The sequence below is a fragment of the Lytechinus pictus genome, unplaced genomic scaffold (assembly GCF_037042905.1).
Source record: "Lytechinus pictus isolate F3 Inbred unplaced genomic scaffold, Lp3.0 scaffold_25, whole genome shotgun sequence".
NCBI lineage: Eukaryota > Metazoa > Echinodermata > Echinoidea > Temnopleuroida > Toxopneustidae > Lytechinus > Lytechinus pictus.
Window position 1 is genome coordinate 1,210,054 of NW_026974145.1, and position 26,676 is coordinate 1,236,729.

Below are 26,676 nucleotides of genomic sequence, written 5' to 3' on the forward strand. Positions count from 1 at the left end.
AGGCAGAAAGGGAAACAAGGTGGTAAGAAGGGGGTGGAGAAGAGAGCTCATGAGAGGGATAGAGAAACGGGGAGAGACGTGAGAAAAAATGAGGAAGAAAAGGAAAAGGCGAGGAGTGTAGGGAGACAGCTGTGATGTGGCTACCCTAAGGCGTGGAGGGCTGCAGCAGAAGTCTTTTCTAAAGTTTAGGTATCTCGGGTTTGTTCGGCATGCTTTTTCATTCTTGTTTTGCCTCAAGGATTAATCCGTTCTGAAAAATTCAACCCTTACTTCTTTTTCCTGTCGCGGGTATTTTTCCTTCGTCGACTGACCCGTATTTGGCCGGGGGCGGGCAGCAATCAGGATGGCCTGACGAATACACAGTAAAAACTCGGCGTATATACACCACGGGAGTTCAGGATAGGACAATCCGGACACGGCCCCATCATTCTGTTTAAAAACCCTAAGACAATTATGTGATATCAATGATTTTGATACTTTCAAAACGAAAGACGACTATGGAGACTTGAACCACGAGTTTGAATTCCAAGTTGCCACTGCTGACATCACAGTAGTCAAAAGATATGTACCATTTGTTGACTTACGGCATAAAGTTAACAAACTGCAACTGTTTGGAGCGGTGCTATTGTTGCTCAAAACCAACTCACTTGCCTTATACCTGTTACAAACACGGATCGCCCACTTAGCTGAATCGACTCGGAAAAAGTTTTTTCTTCCACTCTGGGTTTTTTTTGTACAAGAGGGGAAGATAAAAAGGGGAGAAGAAAGAACCTGGGGACACATATCCCCTGTAACCCCGACTCTGTAAGCCTATACACTTTTAATATAAGCATGGACGGTAGGCCTGTGTATTGTTGTTTGCCGTAAGAAACAGAACAGTGGATGCCACGGCGTGGCCGGAGGCAAGATTTGTAATTATGCCGGTTCTCGCGAGACCCGCGCAGTGCGTGATGCCCGCCAGCGCTTTCTGATCGCCAACGGCCCTGAATTCTCCACTCTTCGCCATCATTCGACTGGGTTCATGAGCCCCACACGTATTTTGCACCAAAATCGCTGCGATTTACTTGCGAGAGAGACGTGCGACGTTGTGATTCTCCGAGAAATACGACCAAAAAACCCGGTAAGTTTTAGAGTTGTTTGTGTCTTTTACTTGTGACTTTACGAAGAGTATGTACGAATAATAGGGGGAGATGTGATGTGTGTCGAGACGGTGCGTCCATTTGTTGTAAAGGGAGGGAAGAGAGGAGCTATACTTGTGGAAAGGGAGATTTTGTTTGACGCTTGCTCATATACACGAGCAGCCGATAAGCTTGCATTACCTTCTCTGGAAAGGGTTCGTTCAAGCAAAGGACTCTCGTTACTAAGCCGTGTCTTGACATTTCAATTTCCACTCCCTCTCTTCTCCTAAAGATTCAATTTCTCTTATGAATCTAGTTTATCAGTAAAAGCATAGTCCTATGAAATGAAAATCATGTCAAACCTCGTCTATCTTAATGAGATGACGAATTGTTATCAATCTTTATTAGATTTCATAAGTTTTCGGACAACACTTACCGTGCAATACCTCGTGGTTTACAAAATGTGTCTCACGCTAAATATTCACGCAAATTGTTTTCGTTCCCATATTAAAAAGGCCTTCCATATAATAAGGCATTGATATTTTCATGATCATAATCATAGGATATGAGATGCAGATTGATTTTGACAGTTTGCGAATATCTGAAACATTAGACCATATTTTCTGTTGCTCATTGGTCAAACATATACGTCCTGCTTCTACGTCACATGGTTAATTATTGCGTTATTTATCATACATGATTATTTTCTATATTAGTCCACTCCATTTTATGAAACTTCAAAATAACTAACATTTTATTATTGTGTGATAAATCATCCATTGGAATACATTTCAGAATACGACTTGATCGAAGTCTGAAATTCAAGAAATTAAATTTCTGAACGAAAAAGGGATGATAACGCCGAAAATGTGACGCCAGATTTCGTAACAAATTGCAGATATTTATAGGCCTAAATATAACATGAATCGGTCTTTCTAATATATATATATATATATATATATATATATATATATATATATATATATATATATATATATATATAATTAGCATGCAGTGCAAGGTTTCGTCCACATCCAAAATTTGAATAATTGAGGTTAAAATATGATATGACAATGTTGACGAGAATCGTCTACATTATAATGTAAATTCAACGAAATATATTTCAAAAACATTTTTCAAAAAAATATTTAATGACTTTCAACACAATGTCGCATGGTTCCAAACTCGTTAAAATGACTCGAATATTAACGACCAATAAGAAATATGGAACGTTATACTAGTGGACGCAGAAATAAAAAGTTCCATTCAAATTGTATCAATGGAGTTTGCGGTGATGATATCGCGAGCAGGGTCAGACGTCGTGATCAGAACAATACACAGAGGTCGATACTGAACAATCATCGAGCTATGATTGAATATTGACTCGTATAATTATACTATTGTCATGATTGTACAGTCCTTTACCGTTTCCCTCTGACTAAATTGGTCGGGGAAATCTGTGTAAATGGAGCAATTATATAATTGAGTTTATCATATATACGGTACTTCGTTTTAGGAAATGGTAAACATTACTCATTAGTTTTATTGTCATGAATTGTTTTTATTTTCGTGAAGTAACTATTTATTTGCATTTTTTCTGTTCTCCCTTCTCATTTTATTCGATGATGAACTGTAGATTCTTTACCAGTGCATATTAATGCATGCGCGGGATAAATGCCTAACTATTTTTTTGTAACTTAAATACTCTCGCCAACTTTAATCGATCATAATCATGGTATTGTTGGAGGTTGATTTAGTCCTTAACATTATAAAACAGTTTCACAGATTACTGGAAGTTTTATTAATTTATACGTGTAGCAAAATGTTCACAGAAACACTTCTGATTCAGATTATATGAAAAAATAAATGTAAAAATTCATGATTTTTTTTTATTTGAACAAAAGCTCCAGCGTTTATTTATTTCTATTACAAAGAATAAGGATAAGAGTTGAAGGGAAAGAACACATATAATTTCTATTCACAGTAAACGCTGAGAGACTAAGTATTACGGATCATATTAATAACTTAAACGCATATATTTTAAGATTTTTTTTTCATTGTTTTCGATTCAAATACATTTGTTTTCTTTCAATATATTTGTTTATATTTCTATTCATATAATCGTATATATAATCAATTAAGTCAGACAAAATTTGGTAAATGTAAATTAAACAAACGGAGACTAATGTGACATAAAATCTAGGGACATTTTAAAAATTATATTGTAGCCCCATAAAAGTCTCAATTTACTTAGATAACCAGTAATAACATTTGAGTTGTATTTGTCGAGGAGGGGTTCAAACTATATTAAGGCATAGAAAAATAAATAAATCCGAATATATGGAAAAGGGTATTTAAACCCACCGAATGTAATAACCCAAAGCTATTTTAAATCTAAGATTGATTTTGCAACCGAAACCACCTAAAAACAGAAATTACTTTGGTGTCTGAGATGAATGGAAACATTGGGTTGTAATCATGAAATAAGTACGCGTACAATATTGTAAATATATATCTCTGTCTTCAATTCAATCCAAATAAAAAATTATTTTCTTCCATTTCACAAATTTCGACATTTTTCTTAAACATAAATTCATACAAAAATCAGTTGGTTATGAAGAATGTTAGGTTTATAAAAGAAGGCGTATACCCTAAAAGCTTAGGCTTGTGGCGGGATACGCCTATAGACAAAAATACAATACAGTAAACAATACAAAGGTAGGTTGTAAGATTTTCGTCTATATTTGTTACTTGCTTCTTTGATCGTCATCATACCAGCGATTTTCCTTTCTGTTCTTTTCTTTTCTTCTTATACCCTTTTTTTCTCATACCATATTGATTGTCATTATTATCATTATATTAATAGTAGTAGTAGTAGTAGTAGTAGTAGTAGTAGTAGTAGTAGTAGTAGTAGTAGTAGTAGTAGGAGTAGTAGTAGTAGTAGTTAGTGGTAAATTGCCAATTCGTATACTGCCAATTTGTCCACCCATCACATGGTCTACTTTCATTTAGTCTAATGCCATCCCGTCCATCAACATTTCGTCTGACAACCATTTGGTCCAATCATCACTTTGTCTAATCACCATTTCGTCTCATAACCTATTGGTCTACTATCCATTTCATTTTCATTCATTTTGCACAATTAACACTTAGTCCAATAAGACCAAATGGTATATGAACTAAATGGCCATTGGACCAACTGGTTATTAGACGAAATGGTATGTGGACTAATTGGCAATTAGACCATGTGGATAGTGGACGAACTGATGGTAGACCAAACGATAGTAGACGAGTTGGCAATTGGACGAATTGGCATTAGACGAATTGGAAATAAACCGTAGTAGTAGTAGTAGTAATATCACAATAATAACTATTTAGTTTCATTATTATTATTATGATTATCATCATCATCATAATCGTAATTTATAATTTCTATCATTTTTATCAACAGTAGTGTTTTTTAATACTTATTGTAATTCTATTGTTATTACGGAGTGATTTTTTCCCGAAAATAATTATTAGTAAAACTAGATTTGATTTTTCCACGTTGTTATCATCATTATCACTGTAAAATATAATCTTTCTTAAAATATAACAAGTAATCGATGCTTAATCTCATCTGACTAGGGGCTCTCTGAATCATTTTTGTAAAGGATAATTTAAGATGAAATACATTTCCAACTTTTGCTTGTGGGAAGGCTTTCCGATCTTAATTGTAATGCTTCCGCCAATCGGCAACTTCAGTGCTTTTCTTTTAAAAGAAAAGTTGATTTTACTCTACTCTTATTTTAAATCAACGTAGGGAGTCATATTTACCTTGTAGCACGTTAGAGGCCTGCGGAATTAGCATCCGTACTTTAGTAAGCATCCGCAAATCGGCAACACATGTAGGCGTCTATATGCATCATGAAAAAAATGAGTTTATGCAATCTATCATATAGCCCGGAGGCTAGATTTAGAGGAAATTGTATAGGAAGCATTTATGCGAACTCATTCCTAAGAAGGACTGGATATAGCTAGAGTAGAATAAACTTCAAACTAAATCTCCCCTTCCCTCCCTGTTTCTCCCCTTCCCTCTCCCACCTTCTCTCCTTCCCTCTCTCCCTCTCTCTACCCTTCTTCATCCCTACACTCCCTCTACTGTCGGGTTTTCCGATAGATTAGTATCTTCAAAGAAAACAGGGGCGGCAACGATGCCATTATGTGCGCATAATGAGAGTTACACGGTTATATGCTTATCAATATGGCCGACTACTGATCTATTTACATTTGCCATACAAGAAGGCCTGCTCATTATTATATGGGTAATTATTTTCGAAAGAGTGCGGCACCTTTATGGACTGTTATCATCGACACCGCCTTATTGTTCCATCTCCAATAAAAATATCACAATTACGTCACATGCTTTTTATCTAGCAATTTACATATGCAACCAAATATGGCATGGTTCTTTTCCATGAAGTGTGTGGCAGAAGGCTATTCTCTGTTTTTCGAGTATTCGGGACTGCTGATGACATGTTATTGGCAAAAATATAATGACTATAACCCCGGGCAATATTATTTTTACCGACACTGCCAGTAGCAATGAGGTTGTTATTTCCTCTCATAAAGCCGTTTTGAATTAATGTAAAGATCGCTGCTTCGAGGTTTTATTCGCATTTTATTCGTTTTTGTTTTGCGATAATATATTATATTTTTATATCATCAAATCGAAATTTGATGTGTATTTCTGGGTTTTTTTATTATCAAGGATAAGAATGAGGAATAGGGGGGAAACACACACAAAATATGAAGACATTGCTGTCTCGAAATAAAGATACAAAGTTATAAATGACGTGAACATAATTTTGTGTGTGTGTGTGTTTCCGTAAAAGAAATATTGGTAGAAATTAGAAGTTTTTATTATTATTTTCACAGTTCACAGATTAAAGAGCACAATTGAATTGTTCGTGGTCGATTTGAAGAACAAAAATTGGTTACGTCTCAAAAAATCATTCATGCAACAATTTTATACATTGAATTTTCATTTTGAAACGGATTTTGTACTGATTTCTTATTGTCAGGACTGACAATATTCTCTACACCACAAAAATGACGCTTACAGTATTATTCCAAGCTATCATATTTATGACTATTTCATTCTCCATTGCTTTAAACGATTAAAACGTTCAATCCAAATTCAATTGATGATGGAAATATCAATTCGAATACTTTAATGTTGAAAAGCAGCATCATCAAGTTCATCTTTTAGTCATCGTGATGTATTTAAAATGAACAGAATGAGAATTGCACGCCCTATATCGTGCACAGCAAATGAAATACCAAAGTACAAAGTGCACTTGATACTTTGACCAATCATCATCTCTGTTGAACAAGTACTCATGAATATTCATGATTATTGTTACAGATCCACCAATGACCTCCGTGTGTGACTCCCGGGGACACAGCCCACTCGCACTTCGACCTTCTCCTGAATTTCCAGATACCAAAGTGATCCAGGTATGCATTATACGAGGCTTCATATACTTGAATCTACTAAGATTATTCGAAATCTGATTTTGTTCGAAAAATTTAGGGCCCCATGCTATAAACCTGTTAGAATCCATATGTTTGATTTTTTTTGTCTGCTGCATTTATAGATAATTGGTTATTTTGTTTTAATGACGTTCAAGGATTCCCTTTAGAATCTTTTATTTCGATTTTCTAAAATATTTTTTTTTATTTCATTGACTACATTATTTGTTTATTTCTCTTTTTTTATTCACTTATTTGTTTATTTTTCATTTATTCATTATTATTATTCTTAGGTGGGGGTGCTTCACCGGATCTGTCTGTTAGTTCTAAGACTTGATACCTGTTCACTTGTGACATCATAAGTCACGCAACATAATCATTATTAATTGAAGTTAAAGTAGATAATTTCACAAAATTTTAGAAAAATGATAGAAGTAAACAGCTTGAATCCCAGATGATTTCAACATTTTAAACACATAAACAATTAACATGCATTACTACAAATCCAAGAAAATGTTATTTGTATAAGACGAAATATTTCTGAGAAATACCTTCCAAAATGATCCAGGTTTTCTCTCAGTCTTTGACCTTCAACAACTGACCAATCAAAGACGACCATGCTTGACACGTGAACGTTTGCACGTTAAGGCCTTAGCAACCGTGCTTCTCCCATTACGCTTTCAAATTGATTTCTTGATTATTACACATCAATTCACTGTAAATTGGTTTCTTTTACTCAAACTAAAACGTATCTCTCAAACCATGGAGCTATAAAACACAGACAGTGGAAGTGTATGTTAGCATATGCAGTATCCATGCGACTGTATCCCTCCTCAGTATTGGCCATTTCGTAATTAGGATGTTATTAAACAAAATGACAAATGTGTTTTTAGTAAATCATACTCAATACTAATTATTTTTTAATTATTTTATTTCATTAGAGTATTTCTACCATTACACTTACAAAGTATTCACGCAAATTTAGATTGAATGTAAGAGGTAAATGATGTTAGGTAACCATGGTAACAGACATTCTGACAGTGCATATAAACTAGAGATACAATCATGATTTTCAATCAATTATAGACCCGAAGAACATAATATGCCATTACTTTTCAATCACAAAAAATGTACTACTGTATATAACTTTATTGTACTAACGGAGCCGAATTTAGATAACCAAGCCTTGTTCGTTCAAACACAATGAATACTCGTCTTTTAAATTCTCTTGGATTTTGTCCCAATTCCTTTATTAAATAGTGATTAAGTTATGACAAAGTCTTATACATCAATTGATCTCATTGGTGTGCCAGAAATACATTCCTATAATATGTTTTTATTTTAATAATACACGATTTAACTGACGTCCATTTTCATGATATTCATGATGAATGACATTGAGTCTAAATAAGATTTACGAAATGACCTATATCTATAAATATTGACATCTGATAAATCAAATCGAACCATTTTGTAGATGAAATATGAATATTATATACGTTAAAGCGTGATCGACTTTATTTTCTACTTAAACATCAATGTTAAATTCGACAAAGGGAAGTCTGAAAAAATAGTATCGTATCTGTTTTTTTAAGTGTCAGTTTAATTACCTTCAGATAGGTAATTAAAGCCAATTTGCTGCAGAGCGATATCTCGAATGCATTATGCTTTACGTGTAAAATGACGGCTATTTCATTCCTCTCATTTCTCAGAAATCATTGAAATATATTTTAGTCAAGTTCACCAATAATTATAATTGTAAGTTACATGAATATATTTCTTCAAGATCAATCACCCCACATGACAACAAATTCGCTGAAAAAAACAAACATCTGAAATGAACGTTAATGAATACCCACATAAAAATGTAGTTGAAAATTTAGTATATTTCTTGTCTTATTAAATATTATATCATGAGATACTGCTGTCATTTGCCGGCGTCGATAATCTTTCCAAGACAGCCGCGGGCTCACCAGCTTAAGGTCTTAAACTTTGGTTCAAAAAGTACTGTAAATAAGACAATAAAAATAAATATATATATATATTTTGACGAAAGGCTGCACGGTAAAATTAATGATAAGAATACACATGCGCAAAGCTTGGTCATCTATCTTCTTGATGATAATATTTATCACCATTTTCTTCATTTGTGTTAAGACGAACACATGCACCACTTCTCTGTTATGCACACTCTGTAGTAGACACCCGCCCATACACACCCAAACATCCTCACCCACACTCGCAAATACTAATCATAATATAAATCGTTGCATTGTATGTTTTCCAAAATTTACCTGGATATCTGGTCGATTTTAGATATTTTTGGCTCTCTTGCTTCGATCGCTCTCAAGAAAATCAGAATGATGAAATGCATCTATATACCCATCACCTGCATTATCCTATCTTACTTCTGTTACGCCACCGAAATTTAGATGAAAACATTTACAAAATTTATCGCATTTTGTAATTTCAAAAGGAGAAGCCTGTATAACATTTGTTAAGGGGGTAGGGGGGGGGTAAAGTAACATTTCATTTTATTGTCAAATCTAGATGCTCATGTACATTGACTCGAATAGATTATGTTTCTTCCACACCGCAACACCGAAGCAGATTTGTGCATAAGATCAACAATGTGAAGATGATATATGATACTGTATTATTATGCATTAATGCTTCCCCCATTCTTCTGACCATTATACTCCCTGGATTCTGAAAGTTAATGCACCGCTCTGGTTCAAAGCGCCTCCCGTACAACACACAACGTATTACATTTCTTACCAATATATTTCATCATCGTTAAAGCATGTCAGTGGAAACTTTGTAACTTTCTAATTTTCAGACGCCTGAATAAATAAATCCAAATGAATCGCGTGTTATCTGGCCGTAGGCAAAGAAAACATAAAATTTTCAAAAACATCGGAATAGGCTGGGGGACATGGGCTTCCCAGCGTCTATGTTTTTTATGGAGGGAGTTTGGCGCTATTTAGACCCGTTGGTATTATTCGAGGGGATTATGAAGTAGCGAAGAATGACAGACCAAGTTTTAAACCACCCCCTTTATTTCTTTCCAGCCCCCTTACCATCATTATAAACGGAAGCTGTTACACCTCGAAAAAAATAATACATTCGAGAAAAAACGTAAGGTTTAAACGGGTCTTGGTTGTCTGCATTTGTAAGGCTTGTGTAATATTCGGACCACCACTGCTATTCGGAATACATACGAAGGATTAAATATCCTTGAGAAGAAGACTCGTTTATCTTACAGTCTAATTGTGCACCGTGATACCGTGATTTATAAACTGTCTTGTTTTTTTGAAACCCGATAGTCTTTTTAAACAAACCATGAAAAACGTTTGTTCTATATTATGCTTTGCAAATTGCACTGCTGATTTACATGAGATCTTAAAGTTTAAGGCGTCTTTTTGTTTCATGTAATGCGACAACCTTTCAGTTCCACTCAAATAAACGTTATGTTGTTTCGAAAATTCAGTTGAGTCTCGTCACCGTTTACCGAAATTGCTTCAATCCATAGTTTACTTAGCTTGCTCGGAAAGTATCATTTTCTCCTGAACCGACAGATCTCCTAATGTTTGTTTAATATTATGTAGATTTCACATTAGTTTTTCAAAATATTATTACACATGTTCCTTGCAAATTTTTCTTCAATGTAAGCAATATTTTTAAACGAGTTATTATGATTTTACACATTTTAAGTCGAGTTTGACTGAATTTATGAGTGGAGGCCTGTAATGCTCGCCATACGAATAATATGCCTACTAGTTTGAGTCCACAGACCAGGTTGCTTTGGTGTATATACTTTGACTCTTTTGTTCAAAAGATATTTTTAAAGAAAGCAATGGGCATGAGTTTTTACTTCCCCCCCCCCCCCCGAAAAGATAAATAAATAAAATAAAAAGGAAAGTTTAAAAATGAGGAAAGAAGGTTGGCAATAGCGAAATGAACGAGTTCTACCCCTTGGGTTATAGCTATATTGGTAAAACAGCAATGGTATATATTGGATCTTCATAGTGCCTTTATTTCAAGTCAAAACCGCGATGTAAAAATATACGATTCCACTGTTTATCGCGTGGAACTATACAGAGTTGGCAGTATCTGCCTTTCTATCCCACCGTACTTCATCAGATTTTGCTCTATACAAATGGTCACCACAAAAAGCGCCATATTGACGTAAATCAGAATATAATCTTTCGTCACCCTGACGCCCCCAACGAGCGTCGATCAACCCCACCTATTTATCTATCTTTCAGCTCTCTCTCCCCCTCTCTTCAGCTCTCTCTCTCTTTCTCCCTCTATCTCTCTCTCTTACTCGTGTATGTTCCCTATAGGCCACATCCTTAGGCTAAGGGATTCAGCTGTCAACCTAGGAGCACTCATGTGAAAGACATTTTGCAAGATGAAAACAAAAATCGAAATGATTATTATGCTGTGTTCGCCTCTTATTTCCTCTGTATGTCATGATCATTATCAATTTGTTAATGCATTCATGGGATCTGTATGAAAGCAAATACTCTATATATTAAAGGAAAAAAAAGCCACGGGTGACCCACTAGGCGATTTCAGATTTGGTGTTGCTTGGTGTTGATGTCGGCAGGGTCGGTGCTGCTTGAGAGAGTAATATCAATGAATATGGACTGCTGAACACCGGATATGGTTCGGTGCTAAGAGCATTTATACAGGATGATGAACACCAGATATGGTTTGCTGCTGAGAGTAAGAGCATTATGTATAGTGCTGAACACCCGATATAAATTGGTGCTGAGAGTAAGAGCGTTATCCAGGATGTTGAATATGGGTTTATGAAAATGATACTAATCACATCATTAAAAGTTCAACACCTCTTGACGTCAAACCCTTTACCAGTTTAATTCATTTTCGGTGCTGTGACTGGTGTTAAAGTTAATTTAGAGCCAGTCACCCATTTTCTGTTTGATAATAATAGGCCAGAATAAATGACCTTATTTCATTTTTATTTTTCATATCAACTGATATAACTTATGAAACACTATCAATTAAACCATACCACATTCTCGAAGAAAGCTCGCGATATCAGAAGGAAAAGGTACAGAAAACCCTAACAAAGATTCAACGTTAGTCTATCCCGTTTTAGATTGTAACGTAGCTGTTTATTTTTATTTTTTTTTACTTTTAATTAACATTATTATTATATAAGTGTTTTCATGGCGTACCCTTCGAACGTAATTTCAATTTATCACATCTTGCATTAATGTTTTCCATTGTATCTTTTGTTTATTTTGTTAGATGTCGAATGGAAGAAGTTCAACCGACTTTTCATCACCGTATGCGATGGAAATTGTTGATCAAAAGGTGAGTTTGGAAGCATATTGAAATAGAAGGACGAATACCTTTTACACTCGCAGAAATATCGAAATGAAGGTTTATGTTTTGTATATTTTCTGCACCTAAACTCACATTGAAGTCCAATTAAAACATTTAAAATCAGCGCCATTAAATTTGATTTATAATACCCATTTGGCACAATTGCAATGAAGTACAAATCTTAAACTAGGAATTTTACCAAGACGATAAGTTTGTTTGATAAAAACCGAAAATTATAATAACAAATCAATGAATGTCTGACGAATGTCAATCAAAGAATAACAAAATATTAGATTTAAAAAAATTTAATTTTGTGACGTCACGTGTGAGTGAAAATAGTATCACGTTTTCTCATATTTGCATTTAATGCATCATCAGACATAATTTCATGCTTTAACTGAATGGGAACGAGCCATAAAAATGGGAATTTATAAAACAAAAACCACATATGGCATGACATGTGGGCTGCTAGTGGCTTTAAAAAGATAGTAAAATTCTGAACTATGTTATTTTTTTAAATGGATTGTTATCTAACCTTTACAGATTTCCGTCACAATTGGCCATCCATATTAAAATCGCAACTACAAACCAGCTTTTAACTTAAACCCGACTTCACGGGCCAATGTTCTTATCAGATCTTTCACTGAAAAAAACCCCATGAATACTTCTTTCTTTGCTTTCCATGGCGTTTTCATAAAAACTTATCTTCAGTCACTTTCGCGACCATACAAAGGAGCTCATATCATAAATTGAGTTCAGATTTTAAAATACATTGATATCATTTATCATTGAGAGTGGTGCCTTTATAACCACTTTTGTTAGTTGATAGAACTATATTTAGTATCACACTTTGTCTCGAAAATTGGTGCAAGTGCGTTGCGCATCAGCTTACCAGCTCGAAAATCAAAAAGTAATATTTTTTCACGGCGTGCGCACGCGCTGAACATGCTGAAGGGAAGCATACATCTCTCTGATTGAAAACCATGTGCACACGCACACCTAGCTTATAATTGTCGAAATTGTCAATAAATGAACCGAGGATTACATTAAAATCGGTTTTTATCAACTAAATGATCGCATGTGCTTTATGAGCACAATTTAGAAGAATAATCTCCGTTTCCCCCTTTCCATGTTAAATGAATGTTGAAGGGAGTGGGGGGAAATGAGATTGGATAGTCAAAGAGAAAAAGTTCATACTAAGAAGGTTCAGACATCTTTCCACTTTCAAGTATCCGCTACATCCCATCGTGATGATCAAGAAAAAAATACATACATATCATTTTGCGTGACTATGGATCATTGCAGGTCTTTACATAGGTCTTTATCAAAATTTGCTTTGTCCTTTCTCTCACTCCCCTTCCAAAATATCAGCACTCACCAACGCCAATTTTTTCTTTAAGTCGTTTTGAAAATCTTTTAATTGATAATTTTTAATGGATAATATAACACGGGTCAAGCGATTGTGACCTCTTCGTCTGTGCGATGCTTTAATATTTTTGCGGCCATTTGAACAAACTTTCCACTACGAATTCATACTGCCGACCCGTTTTATAAAACAAATAATGTACACTTCGTAATGTTAGGGACAATGCAAGCATCTCGAGTGCTTGTCGCATCGCCACAACACACGCGTAAATGTGTATCATTTGTATTTTTTACACGTTAATCGTTACGGTAAACATTGGCGTTGTTGTTGATGTTGTTGATATGATTATGAATATGGCTTCATGACAACATCATGGTTGTCTTAGTAATGGCAGTTCTCATTTTATTCGGTTGTATTTCATTTCGTGTTCACAGAATCCTAGTCCGAAACGCATTTATGAACGGATTGAAAACGTATTAGTCAAAACACTCAAGAATTACATAACAGGTACTAAATCTCTAAATGGATCGAGCCATTATCAAAATATATCTGCAATTATCTTTTTTTAGTTTTTTTTTCTTTTCTGCGCCTCCTCCTTCTCTCTCTCACTCTCTCTCTTTATCTCACTATATTATGTCTCCTTTTCTCCACCCTTCATCTGGCGTATTTTTGTACCATAATGGCATCTACCTTTATCCGCAAAGAGGTATGATGCATATAGGTATAAATTGGGATTAGGTTATCAGGCACACACATGTCTTTTTCCATTACAACCTCAGGACAAATTCGGCAACATCATTTTTTTTTTCCATTTCTTCTCCATCTTCTTAAGAAAGAGAGAATAGACTCCTAAATACCATGCAGCCGGAAAGTTGAAATTCTGGCTTGTCTCCGCTCCTTCCATATCTAGCCTCAAGCAGTGCAGTGGCAATGAGATGGATGAAACGAACAGAAAAAAAAATCATAAGTAAAATTTGCAAAATGATAAGATAAAAGCGTTTTAGTACACAGTGGATTTATTTAGTTTCACGATGGGTTTGAAAGGATTATTTCCAAGTTATTCACTTTTCCTCATACGTAACCGCGTAAAAAAAAATCAATCATCTTAAGAATAAGACATTCCATTAATTCGACACATTGAAATGCATGGATGATAAATGTTGAATATTATCTTTACCTTACTGTATGCTTCATTGAAATGTTAAACATCAGTCATTAACAACAGATTAAAGTTTTACAAACCCGTATCAAAAATAGATATAACCGATCGAACTTCAAATTTAAGCAATCAGATACACACGTTCTAGACTTGCACTTCATATTCTTCGATGCATTCAACATGTTCAAAGGCCACTCAATAAGCCATATGACACAACATACTGCCGTCTAACAATATTCCTGAACAAGATGTAGAAAAGCAGCTTCTGTCAACGTCTTGGTACGAAGCTAAACCAGTTGAAGAACGAATATAAACTGTCGATCCATGGTTTAATAGACGATATTTCGAAATGGTGCCATGTGACAGGACCTCAGGATAATGCAGAGAATAAACTTGCTCTCTCTCAACTCGGTACCAATTTAGATTTTGCATTTATACCCAAAAATAATTTTCAGCTATTTTGAAGGTTTGAATAAAGGGTTTTGTGCTTTTCATTCCATATGATGTTGAAACAAGACTGTTGGGGAACAGACCTCAACAAGGTGGCTCAGTGGTAGAGCGCCCGCCTCATGATCGGGAAGTCGGGGGTTCGATCCCCGGCCGAGTCATACCAAAGACTTTGAATAGTGGGACATTCTGCCTCCTCGCTCGGCGCTCAGCATTTAGATTGGAGAAGGGTAATGATAACATATTATGTTATGCAGGGCCCGCTGGTAGAGCAGTTTCCTAAAACTGAAGTGGCTACTCTGGGTAAATAAGAGTTATTATTATTATTATTATTATCATTGACATAAGATCACATCTTGTGCTTCATTCATACCAGTAAAACCGACTCCAGGGTCCCGTAACACAAAGAGTTGCGATTAATCGTACACTTGATTTTTACGATTGATTGTACACTGTAGTCAGTGCAATCAATCGTAGAAATATGTTCGGTGATCATTACTAAGCTTTGTGACCAAAGCTTGTCCGTTGTATGTCATAGCAAATCACCAGTCGGTTTTAGGTTTGGACTTGGAGTCAGTTTTGTGGGTGTGACTCAGTGACTGTCATGACTGTAGCGTCACTGACTCCTTCTCTCTCTTAGCAAAGATTGCATCCCTTCTTTATCAATACCTGGATACACCTCTTGATAATTCCCTTCTCAGTTTGTATGACACCAGGAGTTCCCTTTTCATATAGCATACAAAGCAAGAAGAAGAGGAGGGTTCGACTGGGGAAAACTAATCCTATTGGGGAGAGCTGTTGCCAATCGGTGCCAGGATTGTCCTGGCTGCAATGACCTTAGAACTGAGTGATAAACACTGGGCGATGCCACGGGCAAGTTGCGGGCGAGATGACGGTATAGGAGCCTTGTCATCCGGTATGTGGCTTACCAACTAGGCTTAGCTCAAGTCGGTTAATGGATTACGTGCCAAGATGTGCCTGTGGCTATCTTTTCATGAATATGTATTCTTTACACAATTTTGAAAAGTCATCCTATTTTGGAGGGGACACTGTCATTTAAGAGAACTTTGTTCGTAATCTTTTGGCAAGTAGTAATGGTTTACGAGCTGAGTTTATTTTGGAAACATGTATTTCAGTTTTCTTTCATAACCTGTAGTTCAACTTATGTTTTCATTCAAATATCGATAAAATCCATATATAATCGGAATTACTCTAGAAATACATGTATTTAAAATTATTTGAAGTGTAATGGCGTTTTAACTACCAAGTTTGGTACTTATTAACGTTTGTGGTTTCAGTTATCTTTGAGTCATCGCGAGCCCAAGATTGTAAGCGTCAAATAGCCTAAATTTACTTCCTCTTGGCCTCAGATGGGAGATTAGTAAAAGAAAACGTTTATCTTTGCCTCGAGGGTAAATTTTTTGCAGATGTTGTATATTTCACTCCCAGAATCCTGTCCTTGAGTGTAAACTTTTGAAAAACTTCAACTTTAACTGCCATCTAAGACACTTTTGGGGGCAGACATACACACAATAGCCTGAATTTCATTTCATGAAACCCAGAAGATCTAAATCGTTATAGGCCTACATTGCTTCTCTTCAGTAAATTTTGTCAATAAAATCAAAGTAGGTCCTAAGCTTGTTCACTCCATTAATTCATCCCTTATGCCTTTCATGGAACTTCAACTACGGTGTTGAAAGCTGCCTTTAATAATGTTGGAGCGAAATAAATATTAACCAAATCAACTGTAAGCGAGGCCTGTGTTCGGATTAAGGTCATTTTCAGCGTTGGGGTATCACAGGCCTAATTCCTTCCCCATAGACTCGTGTGTTAAATTGGCACTTTAAAAAATTCTTAAAAAATAAGGATGAAATTCGGGGGTCGAATGTTTACTACCAGTGGATAGGATATATATCTGGCAATCCATATCGGACCAGAAAAGGGTCCCTCGACCGGCTCATTTTAAAAATAAATTGGCGTGTTTGAAGACACCGTCGGGGGGAGCAGATTCATCACCTCAAACAGCAAAATAGCCCTAATCCTTCCGCCAGTCAAAATATAGTCCAAAATTTGTGATATTTCTTCCCAATTGGGGAAAAGGAAGTTCAGTAATTACCAAAAATAGAATCAGTGTTAGATGGACAATCATATGCATACAATTTGTCAATCAGCCATATCAAAATAAAAAAAATAGCAATGGGTTGGCTCGAATGAATATCTCTTGCTTTCCCAATGTTAATAGGCCCGTGTATCCTTGGGGGCTCACAGGCCTAATTCATTTCCCATAGACTCGTGTGTTAAAGTGGCACTTCAAAAGAATTCATAAAAAATAAGCAGGAAATTCGAAGATTTAATGTTTACTACCAGTGGATAGGATAAATGTCTGACATTCCATATCTGACCAGAAAAGGGTACCTCGACCGGCTCATTTTAAAAATAAATCAGCATTTATGAAGACTACACCTGACGGTATCAAATTCATCACTTGAGACTGAGAGTAAAATGACCCTAATTCTTCAGCCAGTAAAAATATTGTTCCATAGTGGAAATATATCTTTCCAATTTGGAAAAAGTAAGTTCAGTAGGTACCCTCCCTAGAATCAGTGTTAGATTGTCAGTCATATTCATTCATTTTTGTCAATCAGCAATATCAAATTTAAAAATTGATCAATGGGTCGGCTCGAATGAATATCTTCTGCCTGCCAGTTGTGATTAGGCCCGTGCAAACTTGGGCTGTCAATAAAACAAACAGTTTTGACTTTTCTGTACCCATGGTCGGTTTGGAGCTCACTAGAGCAACCTGACATGCGAATTTAACACTATTAATACGACCAACACTGTACTTGCAATCACAGAACGATGTGTTGGCAGCGCTAGGTTATTAACTCATTGCATTGACTGGTTTCTCGGGCAAACTGCAGTCTGTCCATTTGAATGTAATTGTGTCAGCAGTGGGATATAAACCCATGTCATAAAAATGGCTGGTGTCTCAGCCAAACTGGAATCTGTCCATATGAATACAATTGTGTCAGCAGTGGGATATAAGCACATGCCATCAAACTGACCGGTGTCTAAGCCAAACTGGAGTCTGTCCATATGAAAGTAATGATGTCAGCAGTGGGATATAAGCACATGCCATCAAATGACCGGTGTCTCAGCCAAACTGGAGTCTGTCCATCTAAATGTAATGGTGGTAGCAGTGGGATGTAAACACATCAGGGAAACACATGTCATCAACACGACTGGTGTCTCGGCCAAACTGGTGTCTGTCCATCTAAATGTAATGGTGGTAGTGGATATAAGCACATGCCATCAAAATGACTGGTGTCTCAGCCAAACTGGTGTCTGTCCATATGAATGTAATGGTGTCAGCAGTGGGATATAAGCACATGTCATCAAAATGGCTGGTGTCTCAGCCAAACTGGTATCTGTCCATATGAATATAATTGTGTCAGCAGTGGGATATAAGCACATGCCATCAAAATAACCGGTGTCTCAGCCAAACTGGTATCTGTCCATATGAATATAATTGTGTCAGCAGTGGGATATAAGCACATGCCATCAAAATGACCGGTGTCTCAGCCAAACTGGAGTCTGTCCATCTAAATGTAATGGTGGTAGCAGTTGGATGTAAGCACATGGCATCAAAATTACCGGTGTCTCAGCCAAACTGGTGTCCTTCCATTTTAATGTAATTGTGTCAGCAGTGGGATATAAACCCATGTCATAAAAATGACTGGTGTCTGTTCATCTAATAAGCTTTGATTGAAAATACTTTTGTTAATTATTCAAAACTCAAATACCGAGCTTTTTGCGAAGCATAATTTATTGAAATGTTTTAAATTTAGTTTTACATGGGGTCTTCGTCAGTACAGATTTCAACATGCCATTAATTTCTAGTTTTAGTTGTATACTGCTTAAGTTCATGAAAATATTTACGAAATCCTTGAAATAGTGCGACTTGAATAAATAAGATGCTCTATTATCTTTTATTTTTGTGTGGCGGTACATAAACCCAACATAATAATTCCACTCGATTTGCACACATGCCTGCGCACACGCAAATAATTGTAAAAACACATCCATACACACGCACACAGTTACATGATCCACTAACATAATATATAAGTAATGTTAAGTTAACATTATTATGTTGAGGTCTATACACAACTTTACACTGCTTTCCTGTGTTACAATGGTTTTAAGACTTGTCGCGGGAATTTCATACACGTCTCATATTGCGCACGCTGAGTGCGGCCTAGACAAAAATAGGGATGTGCCTGGGGCAGTGCTAGAAAGAAAAACTAGGCCAGGATCGAACTCCGAAGGCCCGAAGTTATTCCAACAATGGTAATAGAGCCGCCTTGCATGCACTGAGGTCATTACACCGATAATGACCCATTACAAAGAAATGTTATCAGTTACTCACTTAATACAAGGGGCTGATTGATGGCGTACTGGTCATAAAGTAGGGAACAATCGGCTGGGGGATGAGCCTAAGTCATGATGCATGTTGTGAGAGATGATGGGAATCCAGTCTTTCTATGGTGACCCTAAAGAGCCCAAATCGCCCGGAGGGGTTTGGGAAAGGATTAGCTATTCATATGATGAAGAACAAATCCCATAAAGCTCTGAATGCAAGTGTAGAAAATAGCCGCATGAATTATTGCCGCCTGCGATATGGAGTCAGTGACTTTTCCAGATTTGGGGTTTATCCCTTTCACAACAAATAGGAGGGAATTAATATTACTTTTTAAAAATATGAGATACACTGCTAGCACTCTTCATAATAGAAAAGAAGGAGAAGTGGAGGATTGGACGAGAGATAATACCCCGCAGCGCTATCTACTTGAGGACACGATTGTACAAACATGCTTCTTCCATGAAAAGACATAACAAAATAGAGAAGTTGGATTTTCATCTGATACGCCTATCTTCCATTATCATAACCTAATAGAAGTAATGATGAAGGGAATATCATTACCAGAAAAGGCGGGAAAAGAAATGACTCAACGCGAACGATGTTGATAAATTATCGTAGGCTGAGTCAGAGATGGAACGTCTGACTAAAACGAGTTTTTGAACAAGAATGTTACGTTGTTTTAGTTCTTAATATCAATAGACCTACATGATGAAGCAAGTATATGCGGTGAAATAATAAGTGAAGCACATAATACAATCTTTTTCCTAATTACATTAATAAAATCATTGTCATATTGTAGTTACCACTTTCATGACATTCATCGTTCGCTTGTCCATTCTTACCAAACTCTACAACGAACGTGAAGTCATTGGTAAAGTACTGACCTCCTTTATGTATTGATTTTTTCAAGATCATTTTGAATTCACATCGTGTATTCAAGTCTCAGATGTAGGTCTTGATATTGAGCCATAGCTGTAACGATCGAAAACGAAAGCTGAGACCCAGCAATCTAATTTTCCAAAGTTCGAATACAAAGATATTTCCAATACAGTTGTAGACGACCATTTCTTCTAAAAGCAGGATTATTATCCAACAGGCCTGTTAAAAATATTCCAGTATTATCTGATACTTTACGGTGTATTCTTTTCAGGGCTGAGAACACTGGACCCCCCCAAAAAAAAATGAATAAAATAAAATAAATAAGTACACGAATAGAATAATAATATAGTGACATGAATAAATAATAAATATAATAGACGACAAAATGAATTTAACAAATATTGAAGATTTCTCTTTTAAAAGAAACAATAGACAAAAAGACAGGAAAATGGCGGTGACGCAATGTAATATGTATTTGAAGGAACTTGCATCCAAAAAGGCCTTAAGCCTTTCTTTAAGTTCTCTTATTTCATTTCATATTTTTATGTATTTGTATCGAAATGAAATGAACGGATTCAATCAATCAATCAAAAAAAGGTGAAACATTTTATTTTTTGATTTCATTTTTTTTTATGTGTCAAAATCTATCACAAAATTTTATTAATACTTTGGTAAACGTTTTCGCTCGCTCGCAAATTTGTCAGAGCGATTTGTCTTTTGTTTTTGTACTTTGCACCAATGCTCATTCTTATTTGATATACTTGTTCCGTTTACTTGATATCCTAAGATATCACTATTTTGTTAATTAAAACTTAATAAAGTATACAGTTTTACAATTAATGGAAAATGTCTCAATTGAATAACTACATTTTGGAAAAATGAGCTGGCTTCCGGTTAATAATTTAGAGTAAAAGCGGAGAGTATCGAGTAACAAAATGAGAACAAGCAAATAAAAAAACAATATGATAAGTCATAGTGTCAAATTTTGACACATCTCTTGTTGAGCTCCCCATATTTTAACTCGAGGAAGTTCTTCACTCTTTTGTATAATTTCATTTCCGTTTGATAAGATGCACACAAGCTCATGAATTTGCATTTGTCATAAATCCTTGATCAGGAGCCAGCGCCAATCGCATACCCTGAAGCCATTCACTGCTTCTCCAAGCCAAGAATATTTTAAATCATGATGGAGCTATTGCTGATTCAAGGCTCGTTAAACCATTGCTCTGTGTACGTTAGGAACACCGCCAGCTGCTTATCATTTTCCTTAAGCTTCATTTGTTGCATATTCTGAAAGTATATAGTGAGATGATTCAATAGTGGATCGCTGATTGATTCCAAAAGATATGCAGAATGTCTTATGCTGGTGCTATTCTTCTCATCACTTCATGAAGTAATTAGAATTATCCTCGCTTTCTTTAATATTTTTGCAGATATCTACGTCATTCATGTCCGGGATCAAGCGAAAGATGTCATCATCGCTCTCTCCATCACCAGTGACCACGCCCACCGCAAACTCTGTGACACCACCACCAGCACCATCATCCACAGGTATCACCACCCCTTCTACCACACAACACCAATCCTCGTCAACAACTCAACACAACGGTGTACCTCGAGTGGCACCCAATACCCGATACACCGCTCCTGTCCACATCGATGTTGGAGGGCAGATTTACACCAGTACACTGGAGACGTTGACCAAGTTTCCAGAGTCACGGCTGAGCAAGCTCTTCACTGGTCACATACCGATCATCTTGGACTCTCTGAAGCAACACTATTTTATCGACAGGGATGGCCATCTCTTTCGGTACATCCTAAATTTCATGCGGACGTCGAGGCTGCTTCTTCCTGATGACTTCACCGAAGTGGAGGCTCTGTACGAGGAAGCACGATACTACAATCTCACCCCGATGATGGAAGCTCTTGAGGAGATGAAGTCTTCTGAAGAATCTTCAAAGACCACTCAAGAGAAGCGAGAGAAGGCACCGGTCGTCAAGGTCGAAAGTGGTTGTACCGGTAATGAATGCGTCATTGTACATACGTCACCAGACTGTGTCGAGCGTATCTCACTCAGTGGCAACAAGAATATCATCTACGAGTTGTTTCCAGAGGTAGGGAGCGTCATCTGTAACTCCAGCCCACCAGCTGCAGCAGGTTGGGCACAAGATTCGAACTGCGTCATAAGGTTTCCATTGAATGCTTTCTGTAAGTTGTACACGATACAGGTCTTGCAGCGCCTGCTTCAGAACAATTTCGTTGTGATTGCGTCCAGCGGAGGAGGTATCGAAGGGTCGCAGTTCAGTGAGTACGTCCTCACTAGGAAATATGGACAGCTTACGTAACTCTACCTCACCAAGCCTGTAACCCTATACTGCTCCATATTTCTGAAATGTGAGAAATGGATGGCGAACAGAAAACACTTTGAAACTTTGAATATATCGCTTTATAGAACCAGATAGTTACGGATAGCTAATATTCCATAGCAACATTCTATTTGTCACCAGATCAAGAAGGCACGCTGATGTTTGTCCGGCAGAACAGGGTCATGAAGCGTCCTCTATTGAACCTTTAAAATCTCTGATCTTGGAATCAAGAGGAAATTTGATCTAATCCAAGACATCTTTTCATAAATCGTATTGACAGTGGGTCAGAATGGAAGTAAATTGTTGACTGTTATGACTGTCGTAAAAGAACAAAAAATTATCTGAACATATTGATGTAGCGATTTCACCAAATCGCGACTGTTATTGCCAGTTTGTCTTAATAAGAAGTTCTTCTTTTCTTTCTTAGTTGAAGTCAACGGTATTTTGGTAATGGTAGATCCTAGCCCAGAAGACATCAATATTCAACAATCGTCGGATATTGAATGCCCATTGGAATCTGTTAAGCCAATTACCGAAATGTTATTTATATATATTGTGTTATCGGCTCACTTAAAAAGGTCTGCTAATTTTCTACACTAAGAAAAAAAATCTGCCAAATCATGAACATTATCATGTGCACAGTTTTGCTCCCCTTTTCAACGCCACGTGAGCGTGACGTTACAACCTAGCCATTAAAAATACATCGTTACATTAGGGTAAAGATTAAAATTTCAAGGTACCCAAAAATACAAATGGGTACATCTACAAACCTTTCAATGTAAGATACACGACGGAGCCCTATAACTTGTTTTGCTATTGTGGTTTTAAGATGGAAAAATCACATCTCGTATTTCATTATTGATATTTGATTGATGTAATAGATTACTATATGCTTACCTTTTTTCATAAAAATACTACAAACCTGGTTGTGACTGTTTATGTGACATGTTTATTTTGAGTGTATCATGTAAAAATCTTTCAACCATTCATTTGTAAATTCATTATCAGTAATATTTTGTTAATGTGAATGTTGAACTATATGTTCAAATAATATTCAGTGTCATCTCATATTTTGATAGATTTACATCGTTATATCGTGATGGTAACTGATTTCGTCGTAAAGATTTTGTATCTATTCTTTTTTTATATGTAAGCGAGCGAGACCGATCAAAGTATATTATAAGATTTAACGACACTGAGGTTACTCTGCACGTCGAAATTTATCTAATTGAAAAATAAACAAGTTTAATTAATAATCTTTTTCGGAAATTGGTGAACCGGGACAGCTGATCGTCGTAAGATTTTTAGCTGACGAAAATTTCGATGTCGTTTGTCCAGAGTCCAGGACGAAAGTGCTATTTTGATTCCCCGATTTTCGACAAAGACTGCTCTGTCATGATGAGCACTTGACAATAGATTTTCTATTTTGTAGAATCCATCCCCGTCGCGATTAATAAAACTCGCTATTTAAGCCAACACTGAAACTTACACATGTACCCGTTTCGCGCTTCACGAACTCAAAACTTTTTTTTTGCAGTAATGAAGCCTTTGACGAAAATATAAGCTGAGGGTATCCCATGGGGAAAGTGGCTTTGTTATTAAGGGCTTGGTAACCCTTAGGGTTCAGACATCCCCTTCAGCTAAACTACCCACTAGTCTCCCTGTTGTTCTTACACGATCACAATCTTATTAATAGTCCGTATCCTGTCACGACTCAAACTAAAGAAACTTTGTCTTCGTTTTATCTCAAAGACAGCCAAAAGTATTGAAGTCGGAGGAGTGAAAGGAAATGTATTAAAAATGTTTGTTTAAAATTGTCATTGCGTGAGCGATTCTTATCTTTGCAGTGTCCTGGTTTTCACTGGCATATTCGAGTAACATCTTTTAAAAACAACTATGAAAAATTGTTGGAGCTCTAAAATTCTTCCTTTTAAAACATAAATGGTTTTATTGCATTGAAGTTTTTAAGGAAAGGGAAGGTGTCCAGACTTTTTGAGTGATTACAGTATTTTTTTAAAAGCTGTTGCAAATTTTTATTGTCTAGCTTTGTATCTTTTTAAGAAAATACACTATAGAAATGTTATTATCCTTATTATCATTGTTGAAAATCATAGAGAGAAATAACAGGGCACAATAGTGAAAAACAGAAGTAGAAGTGCGTAGACAAGGAGCAGTAAATTTTGTATAAGCCTATTATGAGTATTAGTAGAAGTATTCACGGGTGTGTTGTTGGAGGTACGGAATGGAGTTTCATAACCAAGAAAAAAAGAAGGAAAAAGGGAGAAAAAAAGTAAGAAAATGAATGCAGTAGAGAGAAATATGATATATGTATTTTTTATTTTATTATGTCACAATCTATCATAAAATAAGTTTTTAATTGCAAAACGGTTATAATTTTCGCTCGCTCGCGACTTAAAAAAAAAAGAATCCCCCCTTCGGCATAATGTGCTCCCTCAATTTTTAGGGGTCTCATTTCGTTACTCTTTGTAGAAGTAGCAGCAACAGCAGAAGCAGTAGTAGTAAATAGTAGTAGTGGTAATAGTAGTAGTAGTAGTAGTAGTAGTAGTAGAAGTAACAGTAGTAGTAGTAACAGTAGTAGTGATACTCTTACCGTAATAGTTGTGAAAGTCATAATAGCATATGTTTAGAAAGAGATATTTTATTTTGTCCAAATGCAGCAGAGAATTGCTTCCATTTAAGTACAAAATCCAATAGTAGTTCGAGCAGTATAGTAGTACACTACTAATTATGATTATTAATCTTATGATTAGTTCTTTTAGTACATATTGTTTTATTATAATTAGATTGATAACATTGAAAAATGTTTCATGAAACCTTTCGTTAATCTGCGTTACTTGGTAAATTTATGACTTCGAGGTTCCTGATCTGCTATAGCACCATATTTATAAGAAAACCATGGTACATTTTCGAATAGTGTTTATTTGACAAGTAAAAACGGTTTTTTTTTTCTATTTGTAGATTTCAGTGCACCGTTCTTTTCAAAATAATTCTACTAATTATTGTACTGTTGATTACATAATAGCATTAAGTAAATCTTGTAGTCTTTTAAGATGCGTTCAAAGAGCTACTGAACTGAATTTTACAACCGTTTCTTTTTCATTTGTGTTAATGAGTTTCTAAGTGTTGATACTAGATGTAACGATAAGTTCACTGCCATTGTTTTAATGAGCTTCTAAAGGGACGTGAAAGTTACTGAATGTAACATCTTTGTATTTTGAATTGGTTTCATTGAGTTTCTGAAGTGACGGAATGTTGAAACTGAATATAATGTCCATTCACTTTTTATTGGTTTTGTTGAGTTTTCAAAGTATTATAGACAGTATTAATACCTAATTTGTAAGGATATAAATGTATGTAAGCTAACAGTTTCAGATAAAATATATATATATCGTGGTATAACTTCGGTTTCATAGTATTTTTGTGTATGTACTTTAAAAACACATGTATATTTAATTAACTTTGTGTTAAGTTTTTCTTTTGTCATCTTATCGGTTATTCTGTTTTCATTTCCGTTTGTAAATAGAATCAAAGCTTTAAACAGAAAGTTGTAAAATATGTAAGTCTTTATTATCACTCGCTATGAAAATAAATGCTCTTGTGAATTATTATATAATACAACATTATTTCATTTTGTGTTCACTTGAGATTTCTTGGTTTCATTCATATTTATTTTCAAGACTGATCCACAATGTTATAATGGTAATAGCAGCATCAGCAATAGCACCAGTAGAATTATAATAATAATCCATAATCATACTTGCTTATATAACGCCGAACACTGACTTTTTATCAGAATTCTCTTAGCGCTCTACAATAATGCAGTAGAATTACCCTTGCTTTAGCAGAGCAGCTGTTACGCGGGCTGCTTTTCAATTAATCTATTCCTGGGTTGAGTGCAGCACAATGTGGATCAATGTCTTGCTGAAGGATATTACACCATGGCTGGGACATGCGACCCTCTATTTCAAGTAAGTCTGGAGACTACTCCACAGGGCCACAACACCACGCCTTATCAACGTACGCCC

The 26,676-nt window shown here is 35.9% G+C and overlaps 1 protein-coding gene across 1 annotated transcript; it reads left to right on the forward strand.

Moving 5' to 3' along the window:
• On the forward strand, positions 1-26,273 carry LOC135158010 (BTB/POZ domain-containing protein kctd15-like). Its single transcript, XM_064115245.1, has 4 exons — positions 1-1,120; positions 6,526-6,617; positions 11,913-11,978; positions 21,698-26,273. The coding sequence occupies exons 2-4, from the start codon at positions 6,534-6,536 to the stop codon at positions 22,607-22,609; spliced, it is 1,062 nt and encodes a 353-aa protein (XP_063971315.1). The 5' UTR covers positions 1-1,120; positions 6,526-6,533; the 3' UTR covers positions 22,610-26,273.
• The last annotated feature ends 403 nt before the right edge of the window (positions 26,274-26,676 follow it).